Raw genomic sequence first — 13,565 nt, 5'->3', positions numbered from 1 at the left:
ACCTATCAGCCAAAACATTAAAACCATTGGTGGGTGAAGTGAATAACATTGATCATCTTGTTACAGTGCAATGTTCTGCTGGGAGACCTTTGAACCTGGCATTCATGTGGATGCTACTTGACACACTCCACCCACCAAACACCATTGCAGACAAAACAAACCCCCTCATGGCAACGGCACTTGTCGATGGTAGTAGCCACACCACGAAAACTGCTCAGGAATGACCCCAGGAATGGCACAAAGAGCTTAAGGTGTTGGAATTTGCTTCCAAATACCCCAGATCACAAAGTAATCGAACATTTGTGGGATGTGCCGGTACACTAGAGATAACCCCGATCCATGGTGGGTGCTCCTTGGACTGGACTTGGCTCTGACCTGTCAAGGCATGGACACAGGACATCTGGGGGTGTGCTCTGGAGTGTGGCACTAGGGCGTTGGCAGTGGATCCTTTGAGAACTGTCTGTTGTGAGGTGGGGTACTGGCACGTCCCACGGATGCTCGATCAGATTGGAATCTGGGGAATCTGGAGGCCAGATCGATGCCTTGCACTCTTTGTCATGTTCCTCAGGCCATTTCTGAGCATTTGTTGTGGTGTGGCATGGTGGGGGGGGCTTGGTCCACAGCGGTGTTTGGATGAGTGAAGTGCTTCAAGTAGCATCCACAAAAATGCCAGGACCAAAGATTTCCCAGCAGAACATTGCATTGTAACGAGATAGTCATTATTATTCACGTCATCTGTCAGTGGTTTTAATGTTTTGGCCGATCGGTGTATATACATAGTTAAATTCTGAAGTATCTGAAAGGTAGTAATATCAGCCAGTACAGAAAAGACAAGTGATCTCTCTTTAATGGTCCTTTGAACAGATATGTAAACACTTCTTTTGTTAAAGTCATAGACAGGCATCATGATTCAAATGAAATATAAACGGTGCAATAAATTAAACATGAATTTATTTTGTACAGTTTATACTACATATTTATCAGAAAGCTTCTCTATCTATGAAATCCAGGCTTGATAGGGAAGTCTTTGTGCGAGCTTCCCCAGGCACAGATTAGGTTGTTCTGTACAGAGATGGACATCAATGTTAAGTCCTAGGCTGTACTGTACATGTTAAGCACGGTCCTATAAACTACAGGCTGAAGCCTTAACCTAACCTGTGTACTGTATGAATCCAGCCTTGTAGTCGACACACTTCAGAGGAGGTTGCTCTGCTAAAATACAACTTTTTCAGTTCAGGACTTTCTGTCTGGGACTCCAGCTGGGCCTCTTCTGGCATTTGGATCCTCAGACCAGATAAGTCCTGTGTTCACATTTCAGAAACATGTCAAACTCAACATATTACATTAACACAACAGCACATGATATAAATATACATCTTATTTAGGGGAAACAACAAATAGTTGGAATGTTCAAAGATATGGACAGTGGATGCTGCGACTGAAAAAAACATTTCTCTGCCTGCTGTTCATCATAACTCTGTTGGTAAAGTGGTTAAAATCCTATTGAATATCATGAACACATTAAAATAAGAACAATCAGGCAGCTCTAAGACACGTCTCTCTTACACGTCTCACCATGATCATGCATGTGGAAAATACTATAACTCTGGAGCACGGGAAATACCGTAATGCTTGTTTCTACTGACCAAACCAAATGTAACATAAACAAAGTGGCAACTAACACACAGACAAACCATACTGTGCCTTTGATTCCTCTTTTGTAAAAGCATCCATGTTGCATCACATGTAGAAAGAATGTTAGTTTCGCATCGTCACATGAAAGAAGGCAACACATCCTGAAGAAGACACGTCCCTGGCTCTATGAGCCAAGAGAAAATGGCTTTAGTCACCTCTCTGACTCAACATTGACAGCGGTTATCCAGCACAGAGACATTAAAAACGAGCATCCATTTGCCTCCACGCAGGCTGTCTGTCCGACAGATGGTTGTACCTCAGGCCAAAGCTGTTACAGTCCATGGACAGTAGATGCAGACAACTGGGCCTGTGTGAAATCTCCTCTGTCTCGTCCTCACAATGATGTCGTCATGTTGATATCATGCTGACTGGCCTGTAGGAGACACTTTGGATCCTCACACGTCTTCATTTTGGATCCAAGAGATTTCAGAATGTAATATATTACAAATTCAGTGTTCCAGTATCCTGAGACAAAACATCTCTTACTCTGTAATCTGTCATCTTGAGCAACATTTTCACACCACAGAGTCAACAAAACCTGCACGGGGCTGCTCCAGCTGAAGGTACACTGTCATTGCTTTCACATAAGGACAGAAAAATAACCATTACTACAAGTTCTGCTCACTTAAAGGTCTGGAACATGATTACCTGTATTGACTACCTATTGATAAATGACTATATAATGCCCATGAACCATGTGGATACTCTTGTTGTAAACAGGAACTGTGTGAAGTGGCTGGTTGCCAGTTACAAACTGGCAAAACCTGACTGAATCAGCCTCTGTTTCATTGCTACTCTTACAACTATGCACAGTCAAGATGAACAGCAACCCTCTCAAATGACCTGAACATAAGAACCAAAAGCTATAATACATTCATCGTATTACATTTGTACATGCTACCTCTATGTTCACCTACACAAACGCACTTAGATCGGTTTTTGTGGATTCAAACAGAGGTCCGGACGCCTTAGATCAACGTCTCACTGTATTTTGTTCAAATAACAATCAATACATTAACTTGTGTGGGAAGCCTTGGCAATGCTTGGGTTTGCCTGCAGTGATCTACGTATAGTATAGTGAGTTTCTGCTGTTCTCTTGATTTGGCAACTTTTCTCTATTGAGAGCACACACACACACATAAACACACACCTGTTTCCACACATACACAGACACACACACGCACACACAAACACACAGCATCCCTCCAGCTACAACATACACACAAAAGCACGTCTCGGACAGACACCCAAGTATCCAGACAAACAGCAGTGGAGTTCAATCCTGTCTGTTATGCTACTGGTACTGAGAGTACAAGTTCTCAGAGCCACAGAGGAGCTAAAGCCTTGTAGTGCCACATGGAGCTTCTCCGAGGTGCCCAGTTGCTCTGTGCGTCCTCTTCATCTCTGGTTTTTAGCAGCGGTCATCCTCATCTGTATCACTTAGCAGCTCGCTGGCTCCAGCCGGACTCGCTTGGCCCAAGTGCTTCCGGAAATGCCCATTAGGAACCTGCCAGGAGTGTCTGAGCTGAGGGGCGGAGCTTATGGCGTTGGCCCGTCCCAGGCTGGTTGCCATGGCAGTCTCAAAAGTTAGGGTCTCCTGCCCGTCGCCTGCCTCTCCACTGCTGATGTCCTCATGGAATGGGAGGTAGGGCTCTGAGATGTAGCGATGAGGAGATGGGTTACTCGGTCCTGAAACCTGACCTCTGGATGACTCCTGACCTTCAGTTAGGGGGGCGCCCTCCTTGTCAGCCCTCCATGAGGTCTCCGTGGAGCCACCACCTCCGTCCTGAGGATGGGTCTGTCCCTCAGAGGAGGCTGCTGGTGTAGGAGAGTTTTGGGCTTGGCAGACTAGAGGGGAGTAGGAGATGTATGGCCGCGGGCGAGAGGGTGTCTGTGGCAGCTGGCGGCGATTACGAGGAGTACCGGAGTCTGAGGCTGAGTGGACGGGGCTGCCTGATGTGTTCACCTGCAAACAACACAAGCACCATAGTGAGGAAAGTACCATTGTAAACTCTTTCAGCTACAGCCTCCTACAGTGAAGCGTATTGCTCCCTGCTTGAGTCACTGAGTGCCTTGCGTCTTTGCAGGAGCACCCTGAGCTTTGCATATCAAAAAAGAACTTCAACTCAGAGGCAGGCCTTGTGTTAAGCTAATGTTAGCTCACCTTCCTCATAGCAGTAGGCTGCTAGACATACCTGAACAAACTGTAACCTCAACTACTTTGTAATGTTTTACCAACCGTAAACAGGGCTGACAACTGACAGCAGATTGTCAAACTGTCCCCGATTCATCCTACAATAAGCCTCGAACTGATCATCAATCAGGCGAAGCTCCTGGACCAGCTGGTGGGGCTCTCTGTGATCAGAGGGTCTCATGTACCCAAACAGATCTCTGTTTCCCTGTGTCCAGTCCCCAAGTGCCCTTCGCCTGCCCATTTTTTATGCAGACTTTAATCTATAGATCAGTGAGTTTACTTCACAACAAAAAAGGGGTTAAGCTAAGGAAAGGTGATTAGGTGGTTGCCTAGCAACAACAAAAAAAAAGACACAGCAACCTACAAACTGTACTCCATCTGATTGGGACCTACTGTTGGTTTTCTTTTCCAGGTGGTTTACTGGGTTCATTTCCGATCACAGGTACAAAACAGTCCCTGTTTTCATCCTACCTGGTGTGTGCGTCCTTCGCTAGGTGAACGGGACTTGCTCCTTTCACAGGATGGGTCGCGGCTGCGCTCCTCAGAGTTGCAGCGGGACACGTCCGGAGACAGTAGGTGGCGTCGTTCCTTAGATCGCCCTCTCTCATGACTGCTTGCTTCTCTGTGGTTGATTCTGGGACCTAAGAGGCGGAGAGATTTCTGTTAGTCCAAAAACGTTTAAAGGGAATAAAACCACCTCGGGTGTCCAACAGTAAAACATATCATACAACACCCAAATTATCCAGTTTAAAGGCTCAATGAGTATTTTTCTTACTCTATAAATTGCAGGTGTGATGATGTAATTTAGGGAAATTGAAACTTATTTTGGCATTATCAATTTAACACAAGCCCTGCGATAGTCTGGCAACCTGTCCAGGGTGTACCCTGCCTCTCGCCCGATGTAGCTGGGATAGGCTCCAGCCCCCCCGTGACCCTCAAGAGGATGAAGCGGTTAGAAGATGAATGAATGAATGAATTTAACACATAGGTTAAAATATATTGCATTCAGTCTATTTTTAATTATAGTTTTAATTCAACAGACTAGTACATTGGTTCACTATTAGTCCATCTCAATGCCCCTCTTGAACACATCAAAAACTTAACATCACTGATCCATCTCTGTGTCATTAAATGATTTCAGTTTGCATAACCAACTGTCCACATCCATTCAAAATTTGCACTTCAGGCGGCAGGAAAAATCTAATTTCCCTTAATAATACTTTTTCATACTGGTTGTTCAATCAGTATAAATAAACCTCAATATTCAGTTTGCAATGAGGACTTTTCACCCAGTCCTTAAGGTCACTGCAGCTAAAATGTGTTAATCCTGATATTAAAGTCAACTGTGATTCTGAAGCAGCTAAATTTATTCGCAATAGCTCGAAGCAGATACTGTCAATGTATTTTGCTTCTATTGTACTTCTCTGACTTCTAAACATCGCCATGAATATGTATCTGACTATAAGAAGTGTTGCGATGTGTGTACAGTGACCTCTGTAGCTCCTCTGGCGAGGCCTGTATGTATCGTCAGGACTGACTCTCTCCAGAGAGTGTTGCTCCTGCCAGAGGCCGTTCACACACTGGTCTCCGATGGTGGAGAAGGAGCGCTTCATCAGCTTACTGTCTGCTGACATCCCAGGCTATAAACACATTGAACAACCAGAGGAGAAATCACTTAAGTAACTATGAGTAAGACCTAATCAGCAAACACTCTCTCATAACCAAACATACACAAACACATAGACATGCTTGCATTATGTGATTAGCAAAGTCTACAGTTTATCGATTTTAAAAACACTTTCAAGTCCAACATTTGTTAGGTACTGAGTATGAGTTTGAATAAAGGTTATCAGTCTCTATTACCTGTGGATCAACAGCCAGTCGGGGCATGGAGGACGCTCTGATTGATGCAGTCCGCTGAGGTGATTTAATAACTGTTGCATCTTGCCTGGCCTGCTGCATCGCTTTGTTGTACTCCACTACATCTGACACCTACACAAATACCACAGAAAAGGAGGTTGCTTGTTTCTCATTTATTTCTTCATTTGAGTTTCAAGAATCAAACTAGAGTCAAATTAGAGTCTCTCTAATGACTGATAATGGTTTAATAACAAAGTAAACCATTAAACAGTGTATCCCAGTACAGCTGTTGCATTTAGTTCTTGTGTCCACTTTAAGTGGAAACAGACAACTTTTCAGACCATTGACCTTTAGCCCAAATAAAATTCTGACATGCTTTTGACATATGAACCTTTTAGGACACTGAGGACATCTGGTGCCGGGCTATTGATCGTCCGAAGTGTCAGAACAAAACATACACTTCCTACTCCATCCTGTAATGACTGCAACCTTATTTTAAAACTCACTTTTAAATCATTTTAAATGATCTTTTTATCTTTGCACCTCTTTCACGTTTTTTTCTTTTGACACTTTTCTGTATCCATTATTATGTTTTATATTTTTTTGCTCTGTAAAGCACTTTAAATTGCCCTTGTATATGAAATGTGCTATACAAATAAAGCTGTCTTGCCTTGCCTAGGGCTTAGAAGTGGTATTGTTGTTGCCCTCGTGAAGACAACCAAATTGCTTTCCATTTTCATCAGAGCCTGTCAGCAAGTACCAAGTACCTACAATTCTTCACCATACACCATTTCTGCTACTGGGGAAAGTAACTGGAAAGAACTTAAAATGAAACTATTTGGTATTTGGGGATAGCTATCAATAGCTACAAGAAAAAAACAAACCTGAAAACAAAAGTGCTATCATCGTCCTGTTTTGGCCTCATTTTCCTGGGAGATAGTATCCGTTGGCAGACAGAATTACATAATTGTGAGGCTTACAAGGAACCAGTCTGAACGCTGATGGTGTCATTATTTTAGAGCCATTGGATTCAAACAACATTTACCTCATCGTGGTAAGTTAAAGCAAAAAAGACTTGTCTATTTCCACTTTAAATTGTATTATCTTATTAGTAAAACTTGCATATAACAGGCTGAGAAATCACATAACTGTGCAACTTTCCACCAGGCTACTGCATGACTGACTGGGTTTTGTTGACCTTATGATCACCTCCAGTCAGCTTCAGATTCACTTGTTGCTGACAATTACGCAGACTGAATGCAAATAGATATGTGGTTACCAGCGTGTGTAAACGATGGTGGTGATGTGGGTGGAGATAGGGATGGTAGGGTGAACGGTATTCGTCATCCTCCTCCTCCTCCTCCTCCTCCTTCTCCTCCCTGGAGCGGGACAGTGGCTGCAGGAACATCTCTTGTGGAGAAATGGGGCTGAGTGCCACAAAACCTCCTCTGGTGCTGAAGGAGCCCAAACAGACACAGACGGGGCAACTGCATTACTTACCCATAAAATCAATTATTGTTAATGACCAAGATTCCAGCTACAGAAAACAAGATTTTTCTGTTCCTACCAACATAAATAACCACAAATCAGTATAAATAACCGTGTGAGGAAAATCGAAGTTGAATATTTACAGAGCAGATCCGGCACTGTGTCTGAGGAATGAAAGGGATTTAGCATTGCATAGGATTTCTTGTGGCAGAGAGGAGGCATCCATACGCTGGAACATGGGAGCATGTTTCTATGGCGAGAGAAAAACACAAGGGGGAGATGGGAAATTAAAACAAATTGTCTCCTGTAAATACAGCTAAATGTCAGTGACACAATATTATTGTCAGTGGCTAGGTGCTTCTTGAGTTTACATCAAATTTTGGATGAACATGCTGTCTCTTCAGTTTGTTAATACAAACTAGTTGTACTCAGTTAATCTAAATCTGACTGGTTCCTGGTACAAATAATTTAGTCTTAATTCTGAACCAAAGATAAATCATGCATAATCTAAAATGTTAAACAATAACCAATGTGAAAAGAGTAGAATTATGTAATAATATACTGCACATCTGTGGTTGCTGGGTGCTTCATGGGAATTTATTTTGACTTAAAATTTGTCACAATACACCTATAAATTAAAAAGAAGAAGAGTACCTGTTCCTCCAGTTGCTGTCGGAGCTTCTTGGCCTTGCTCTGCTTGTAGTAGTCCATGATCATCATGGCGGCATAGATCTTCCCAATGGTCATGTCACTGGCTGAAAAGGGTGAAACCAACAGACTGTAAACACATGACCCTTCAGGAGTACATTATCAAATGAAACACCATTCACTAATACGCTCTTAGAAATAAGGGTTCTCTCTGAAGGACTGAGTTTTATCCAGCACCATCAGCTTCTGAAGAACCGTTTTTTTTAAAAAAAGGGATCTTCAACGTAAGACTAAAGGCCTTTGCACACTGAGTCATTTTTTTCTGATTTCTGATTTTTTCTGATGTCCTCAGAGGTGAAAAGGCTCTGCATAAAACCCCCAAAGAGAGTTCTAGGTACAGGTTTCACAGATACTTCTAGGTATGATGTTTATAAAAAGGTTCTACCAGGAACTAGGGATGCACCAAAATAAAAATTTGTGGCCGAAGCCGAATAATATTAAGCGCTTGGCTGAATACCGAGTACCGAATACCGAATATCATTGTTTAGTTTTTCTTTAGTTTTTGCAGATGAACCCCCTCCAGATTAGTGTTGTCACAGTACCAAAATTGGATCCCACTGTATGATACCAATGAAAATATCATGGTTCTGAGTAGTATCATGACAGCGAAAATGAGGCAGATGTGCCTTTTGTCATTTATGAAAAGATAAATCACTTTTCTATAATACATCAATGATATTTCAATGGAATAAATTACTTATTGACTTATTCATACTTCAAAAACAGCATCAATAAGTGATTAACATAGGGGGGATCAAAATAAAATAAATAAATAAAATAAGAATCAACCAGCCACCCTCCTCCCCTGACGGTCCCTTCATAAATAAAGAACAGTCCCTAAAGTGCGGTGAGGTTTGTGGGCCGTGAACGGCTCGTTTCTCCTCTGACAGGTCACATACCTGTGTTAGGCTGGCTCGGCTGTTCAGGTACTTCTGGGCAGTCATGACACCAAGAAGAGGATATTATTGGAGCCGACTTCTCCGTTGCCGGTAAGCTGATGGCCGCCGTAATTGACAGGAATACATTACTGTCTGTGTCTGTAACCCCCGTTCAACCCACAACCGGTGGGATTCGCCTTTCGTTTCTGCTGGTGGTTGAAATCTCTAGGCTGCTCGCACAGCATGCTGAATGATTTAAGCCTATTTTGCTCGCTCAAAACTATTTTTAGTCGCAAATGTGAGTGCCGTGACGGAAGTATCGCCACACTACTGACATTTTATTCCGCCCGTCACGGCACGCTGTTTGATTGCGTTATCAAAACACGCCACTAGTTGGTTTGTATGAAGTACTTATTTATAGTCAGTGTATTACTATGGTACATGTCAGTCGGCACGTCCCCAGTTTGGAGAAGCAGGAAGGTGTACCAACATGGAAGCTAAGCAATGTACTACTGTGGATGGGGACATTTTGGTAAATCCAAACTAACCCTATAAATCACAATAACACAAACTAACTAGCAGATTGAGGCAGCAGTAGCTCAAAAGCTCCTGTGTTCTGCAAAGTAAAGTGACTGTTTTTGTTAATGGAGTTTGGTGGTTTTGAAGAGAGCACAGGTAAGGGATTTAGTTCCTCTTCGGAAAGGGCTGTCCGACAGTAAGATAAACCAGTGAAAATATTGTAAATATAGTCTACACTTGAGCTGATATACAATTTCAGGTGGCAAAAATACATTTTGCTGCTGTCCCTGTCCATACCAGTACATAGCTTAGCTTCCATGACAGTACTCCTGCCTACTTCTCCAAAGTGGAAGCGTGCAGAGCGCATTTTACTGCATGCCATACCCTGACTATGGATAAGTACCTCATAGAACCCCACTTCTGACAATCTAAAGTATCTCTTTAAGTTGCAGGCTGACGTTACCTTTGTGAATGGGAACCAGCAGGTCTAGTGTCTTCTGAGAGAGATGAGGCCAGATGACACCAATCTCCTTCTGCAGGTCCAGGTCCATCTGATTTCTATCCTCCCCTCCTAGAGATTAAAAAGAAATGAAAAAGAAATAATAAGTGTGATTTAATTAGTTTTCCATAATAATGAAAGTGTGTCTGTAAGGTTTTGATTCTTGGTCTGACCTCTGGCTATCTTGATCTCCAGGGCGGTGCGGATGAGGGCCATGAGGGTGGAGGTGAAGTGAACGGACATGTCATCATCCACAGGCATGTTCATCAGGACTAGTCTCTGATGGCAGCAGAAAGCGCATCATAGTCACACAAAACCCAGTGCACCAAAAATTATAAAACATATCACAGTGCAAAAGTGGAAGCTCAGAGTGGCTGTGGTGGATTGTAATGACGTACATAATAGCTTAATATTCTCATTATATCAAGACAACAAATTATAATGTTGTGGCACTGATCTTTCAAAGCCCAAGATGACAATTCATTTAGCTTTTAGACAGTTAAAGTGTGACATTATCAAGGTCACACACAGGCAAGAACATAACTGTATTACTCTGTTATAAACAACATTTGAATATGTTTCTGTACAAAAGAAAAAAAAAAGCCTAGCTGGAACATAACAAGTGAGGTTGCCTACTCACCCATAAATGTGTTATGGAGATAATTAGAGAATCAAATTATGATTTCAGGGCAACTGGCCTGTAATAACTGATGAACAACCACAACCTTTCTGGGCCTCATTTTGCATTTCAATCATAATTTCACATAGCATAGTTTGCTTTGTTTAAATGAAATCAACTTTGAAATTAGACTACACTAGCTAGACACAGAAGGATGGAGAGGACAATCTTGTAATTATTTACCATATCTTATTCTGAGACACAAGATACAGTTATTATGTTTAGATGGAGAAGTAATGAGAAATAGCAATTTAGCAACCTCAACAAAAAGAGGTAGGGATGGGAATTGAGAACCAGTTTCAAAGTGTCTGATCCATTGATTCTGTATGCCTCCGAGCTTATCAGTTCCTTTTATTGATGCGCAGTGCAAAACAAAGATGTCAAACTCATACATCTTTGCTGCTGGAAATGTGCAACCACAAGGAGTCACGGTGGAGAGGAAGAAATTGTGTAGAGTATGGCTTCGTTTCAGGAAGAAAGGTGACAACAGTGCTGCTGTAATGTCTGTAAAATTATCATTTCAAGCAAAGGTTAAAACATCAACAATATGCTGAAGCATCTTTCTACACAACATGGGCTGAAACTCCAGGAATTCATGTATCTGACACTCTACCCACAAGTGCCACTGCTCCCCAACTGAGCAGCTTGTCCGTTACCAAGGGTTAATATCCTTTTATAGTGACATCTGTGCCACATAGGTGGGCTCAACACATTTTTTCTTTGACTAAGAAGACCTAAATGGAAACACTGCTGTACAAATGTTTTCTCACTTCATCTACACTGTGTTTGGACTCAGAGATCATTAAACAGTTCCCAGTCAATACAGGGAATCCACAAGACTCGGACCAATAAGCAGAATCAATAATGGCACTGGCATCAATAAAATCTTACCAATTCCCATCCCTAAAATGAGGTCACAAAATAAATACAGGCAAAATCTTAAAAAATCATTTTTACTCTTGGCCTCTCCTGTTCTTCTGCAAAAGGAGGTCTCACAGTGGACACTGTTTATCTAGTTTTTAAAAGAAGAATCAAAGCACTCAAAGCACAAAGTACAAGAACAGCCTTCATCTGCGATGGAGCATGCTTGCAGGCTCACAAATTCACACACACACACACACACACACACACACACACACAGTACACACAACGCACACATACAGTCAGTAGGCGATTTGTTAATTTCTAACAGGCAATATAGTTTCGAGAATATTTTTTGATCCATCACGAAACTCAAATTACAAATCCATCTGCTACTTCAGCACCACAGACAGCGCCATGGATTTATCAATACACAGTCCAGTTAGGCTGCTCCATATTTCAGAGTTATGGTCAGGGCCACAGATTGCACAAACCTCTGTCAGTAAGGGATCAGTCACGTTTACATGCACAAAATATTCTGGGTTTTGCCCTTATTTCGAAAAAGACAATACTGATACTTAACTGTTTAAATGGTTAATGAAAATAATATTCCACTGATATTCCTGTTTACATGTAGAGGTGAATACTCCCACTCCTCCTACTTAACGTGCCCTAAAATGTCAATTATCATTTCAAAATATGGAAAAGTGGAATGGTGGGAGTCAGGTGCCATTGGCTTCTTTGCCACAAAATAGGAGTTTTTCATAGTTTTCCACAGTTGGCAGACTTGTTGTACCCTATAAACACAGCCTCCCTCTTTCATTCCTTCAAACACCTTCTTGAAAAGGTTGGCATTGTTGATATCCAAGTTTTTCATAATGTCTAAAAGTAGGTGTGTTTCTCCCTCCAACCAGAGTTGTGGGATTTTGTTTTGGGTATGCATCTCTACTCCAGTCTTGCAAACTGCTGGCTAGCTGGTTTTGTGTACAATGTATCCATGACAACAAACAATGCTGACCGTAAACAGACAAGAGGCTGTGTGTGATCCACCTGTGATAAAAACCACAACTGAGACTCATTTTCTGAATGTGCTGTATACATGTCCAATGAATGCTCCCAAAACCTGAACAGCATGTCCCATGTGACTTAACTGGAAAATGCCATATTTGGAAAAAAGGCCTAATTCGGAGTATCCAAACAGAAAGTGCTGTTTACAAGATCTGTATCCAGGGGACTTTTCAAGGACTACTATTTTTTTTTCTTGCCCCACTTGCCTGGTGTTTTTCAAACATATCAGATTCAAACCCTATTCAAACATAATTTCAGCTAGAGGGCATGTCTTGACCCATCAAGCTACCTAAATTCATGTTTGTCATCCCTGTGTATCCTGTTTTGGCCATCGTTGTCTCGTCTTGTTTCAGATCCCACATCTTGTCAAGTTTTCCTCCTTTGTGATTACATGCTCTGCTCACCTGTGTGTCATTGTCTACCTTGTCTTAGTTTATTTAAGTCCCCGTCTTCCCCTCCTTTGTTGCCAGATCCTCTCTACCTTTGAGTTAGAGTTGTAGCATTTCCCTAGTGTTCCTTTTGACCACCCTTTTTGTCTGCTGAACTGGATACCTTTGTCTGTGTAACTGAATACACGTGTACTGACCTGAGTCTGATTAAAAAGCTTGAACTTTTCTCTGAGTCTGTGAGTATGCTTTGTGAGTCCTTCTCTAGTTTGTGCTTGATAGGGCACATACAAAGAGAGAGACAGAACGCGGGAAGACTGTAGAGTAACATACATGATGGTAAACAAAATGTTGTCACACATCCACCCATATCAGAGCTACGTTATGTTGTCAGCTCCAAAAAATAAATCTGCTGTTATGTTACATTATATGGAGGGTTATCCATGGAAAATTATTGTAACAATTTCATTACACAACAAAATTTCATGACTTTACCAAAACTTTTAATGATTTGTACTTATTTCATGACTTTTCCAGGTTTTCCATGACCGTGGGAACCCCATGTGACAAATTTAGAATATTGTCATCCGGAACAAGAGTGGAATATTAGTGTGCATGTAAACATGGTGAGTCATGCAGACTAGACTAACATAGTCAACTGAACAATCCCCTGCCCCTGCTCTTTCTCTGCTACTACGGGATGGAGAGAAGGGATGGCAGGTTAACAAGG

General features: G+C 42.0%; 1 protein-coding gene across 6 annotated transcripts in view; it reads right to left on the bottom strand.

Annotated features, from left to right (window-relative positions):
- Nucleotides 1-843: 843 nt before the first annotated feature.
- Nucleotides 844-13,565, bottom strand: part of LOC125895649 (voltage-dependent R-type calcium channel subunit alpha-1E) — a 149,228-nt gene continuing 136,506 nt past the window's right edge. For all 6 annotated transcript variants that reach the window (XM_049587667.1, XM_049587666.1, XM_049587670.1 and 3 more), the window contains 9 exons: nt 10,015-10,120; nt 9,806-9,913; nt 7,892-7,992; nt 7,381-7,487; nt 7,029-7,203; nt 5,753-5,881; nt 5,382-5,529; nt 4,361-4,530; nt 844-3,661 (listed from right to left, as the gene is read on the bottom strand). In XM_049587667.1, the coding sequence (XP_049443624.1) occupies nt 3,107-3,661; nt 4,361-4,530; nt 5,382-5,529; nt 5,753-5,881; nt 7,029-7,203; nt 7,381-7,487; nt 7,892-7,992; nt 9,806-9,913; nt 10,015-10,120 (1,599 nt within the window). In that variant the 3' untranslated portion in view covers nt 844-3,106. The remainder of the gene's footprint in view (nt 3,662-4,360; nt 4,531-5,381; nt 5,530-5,752; nt 5,882-7,028; nt 7,204-7,380; nt 7,488-7,891; nt 7,993-9,805; nt 9,914-10,014; nt 10,121-13,565) is intronic.

Source organism: Epinephelus fuscoguttatus, linkage group LG10 (assembly GCF_011397635.1).
Source record: "Epinephelus fuscoguttatus linkage group LG10, E.fuscoguttatus.final_Chr_v1".
Lineage (NCBI taxonomy): Eukaryota > Metazoa > Chordata > Actinopteri > Perciformes > Serranidae > Epinephelus > Epinephelus fuscoguttatus.
This window is presented reverse-complemented; position numbering and strand designations above follow the sequence as displayed.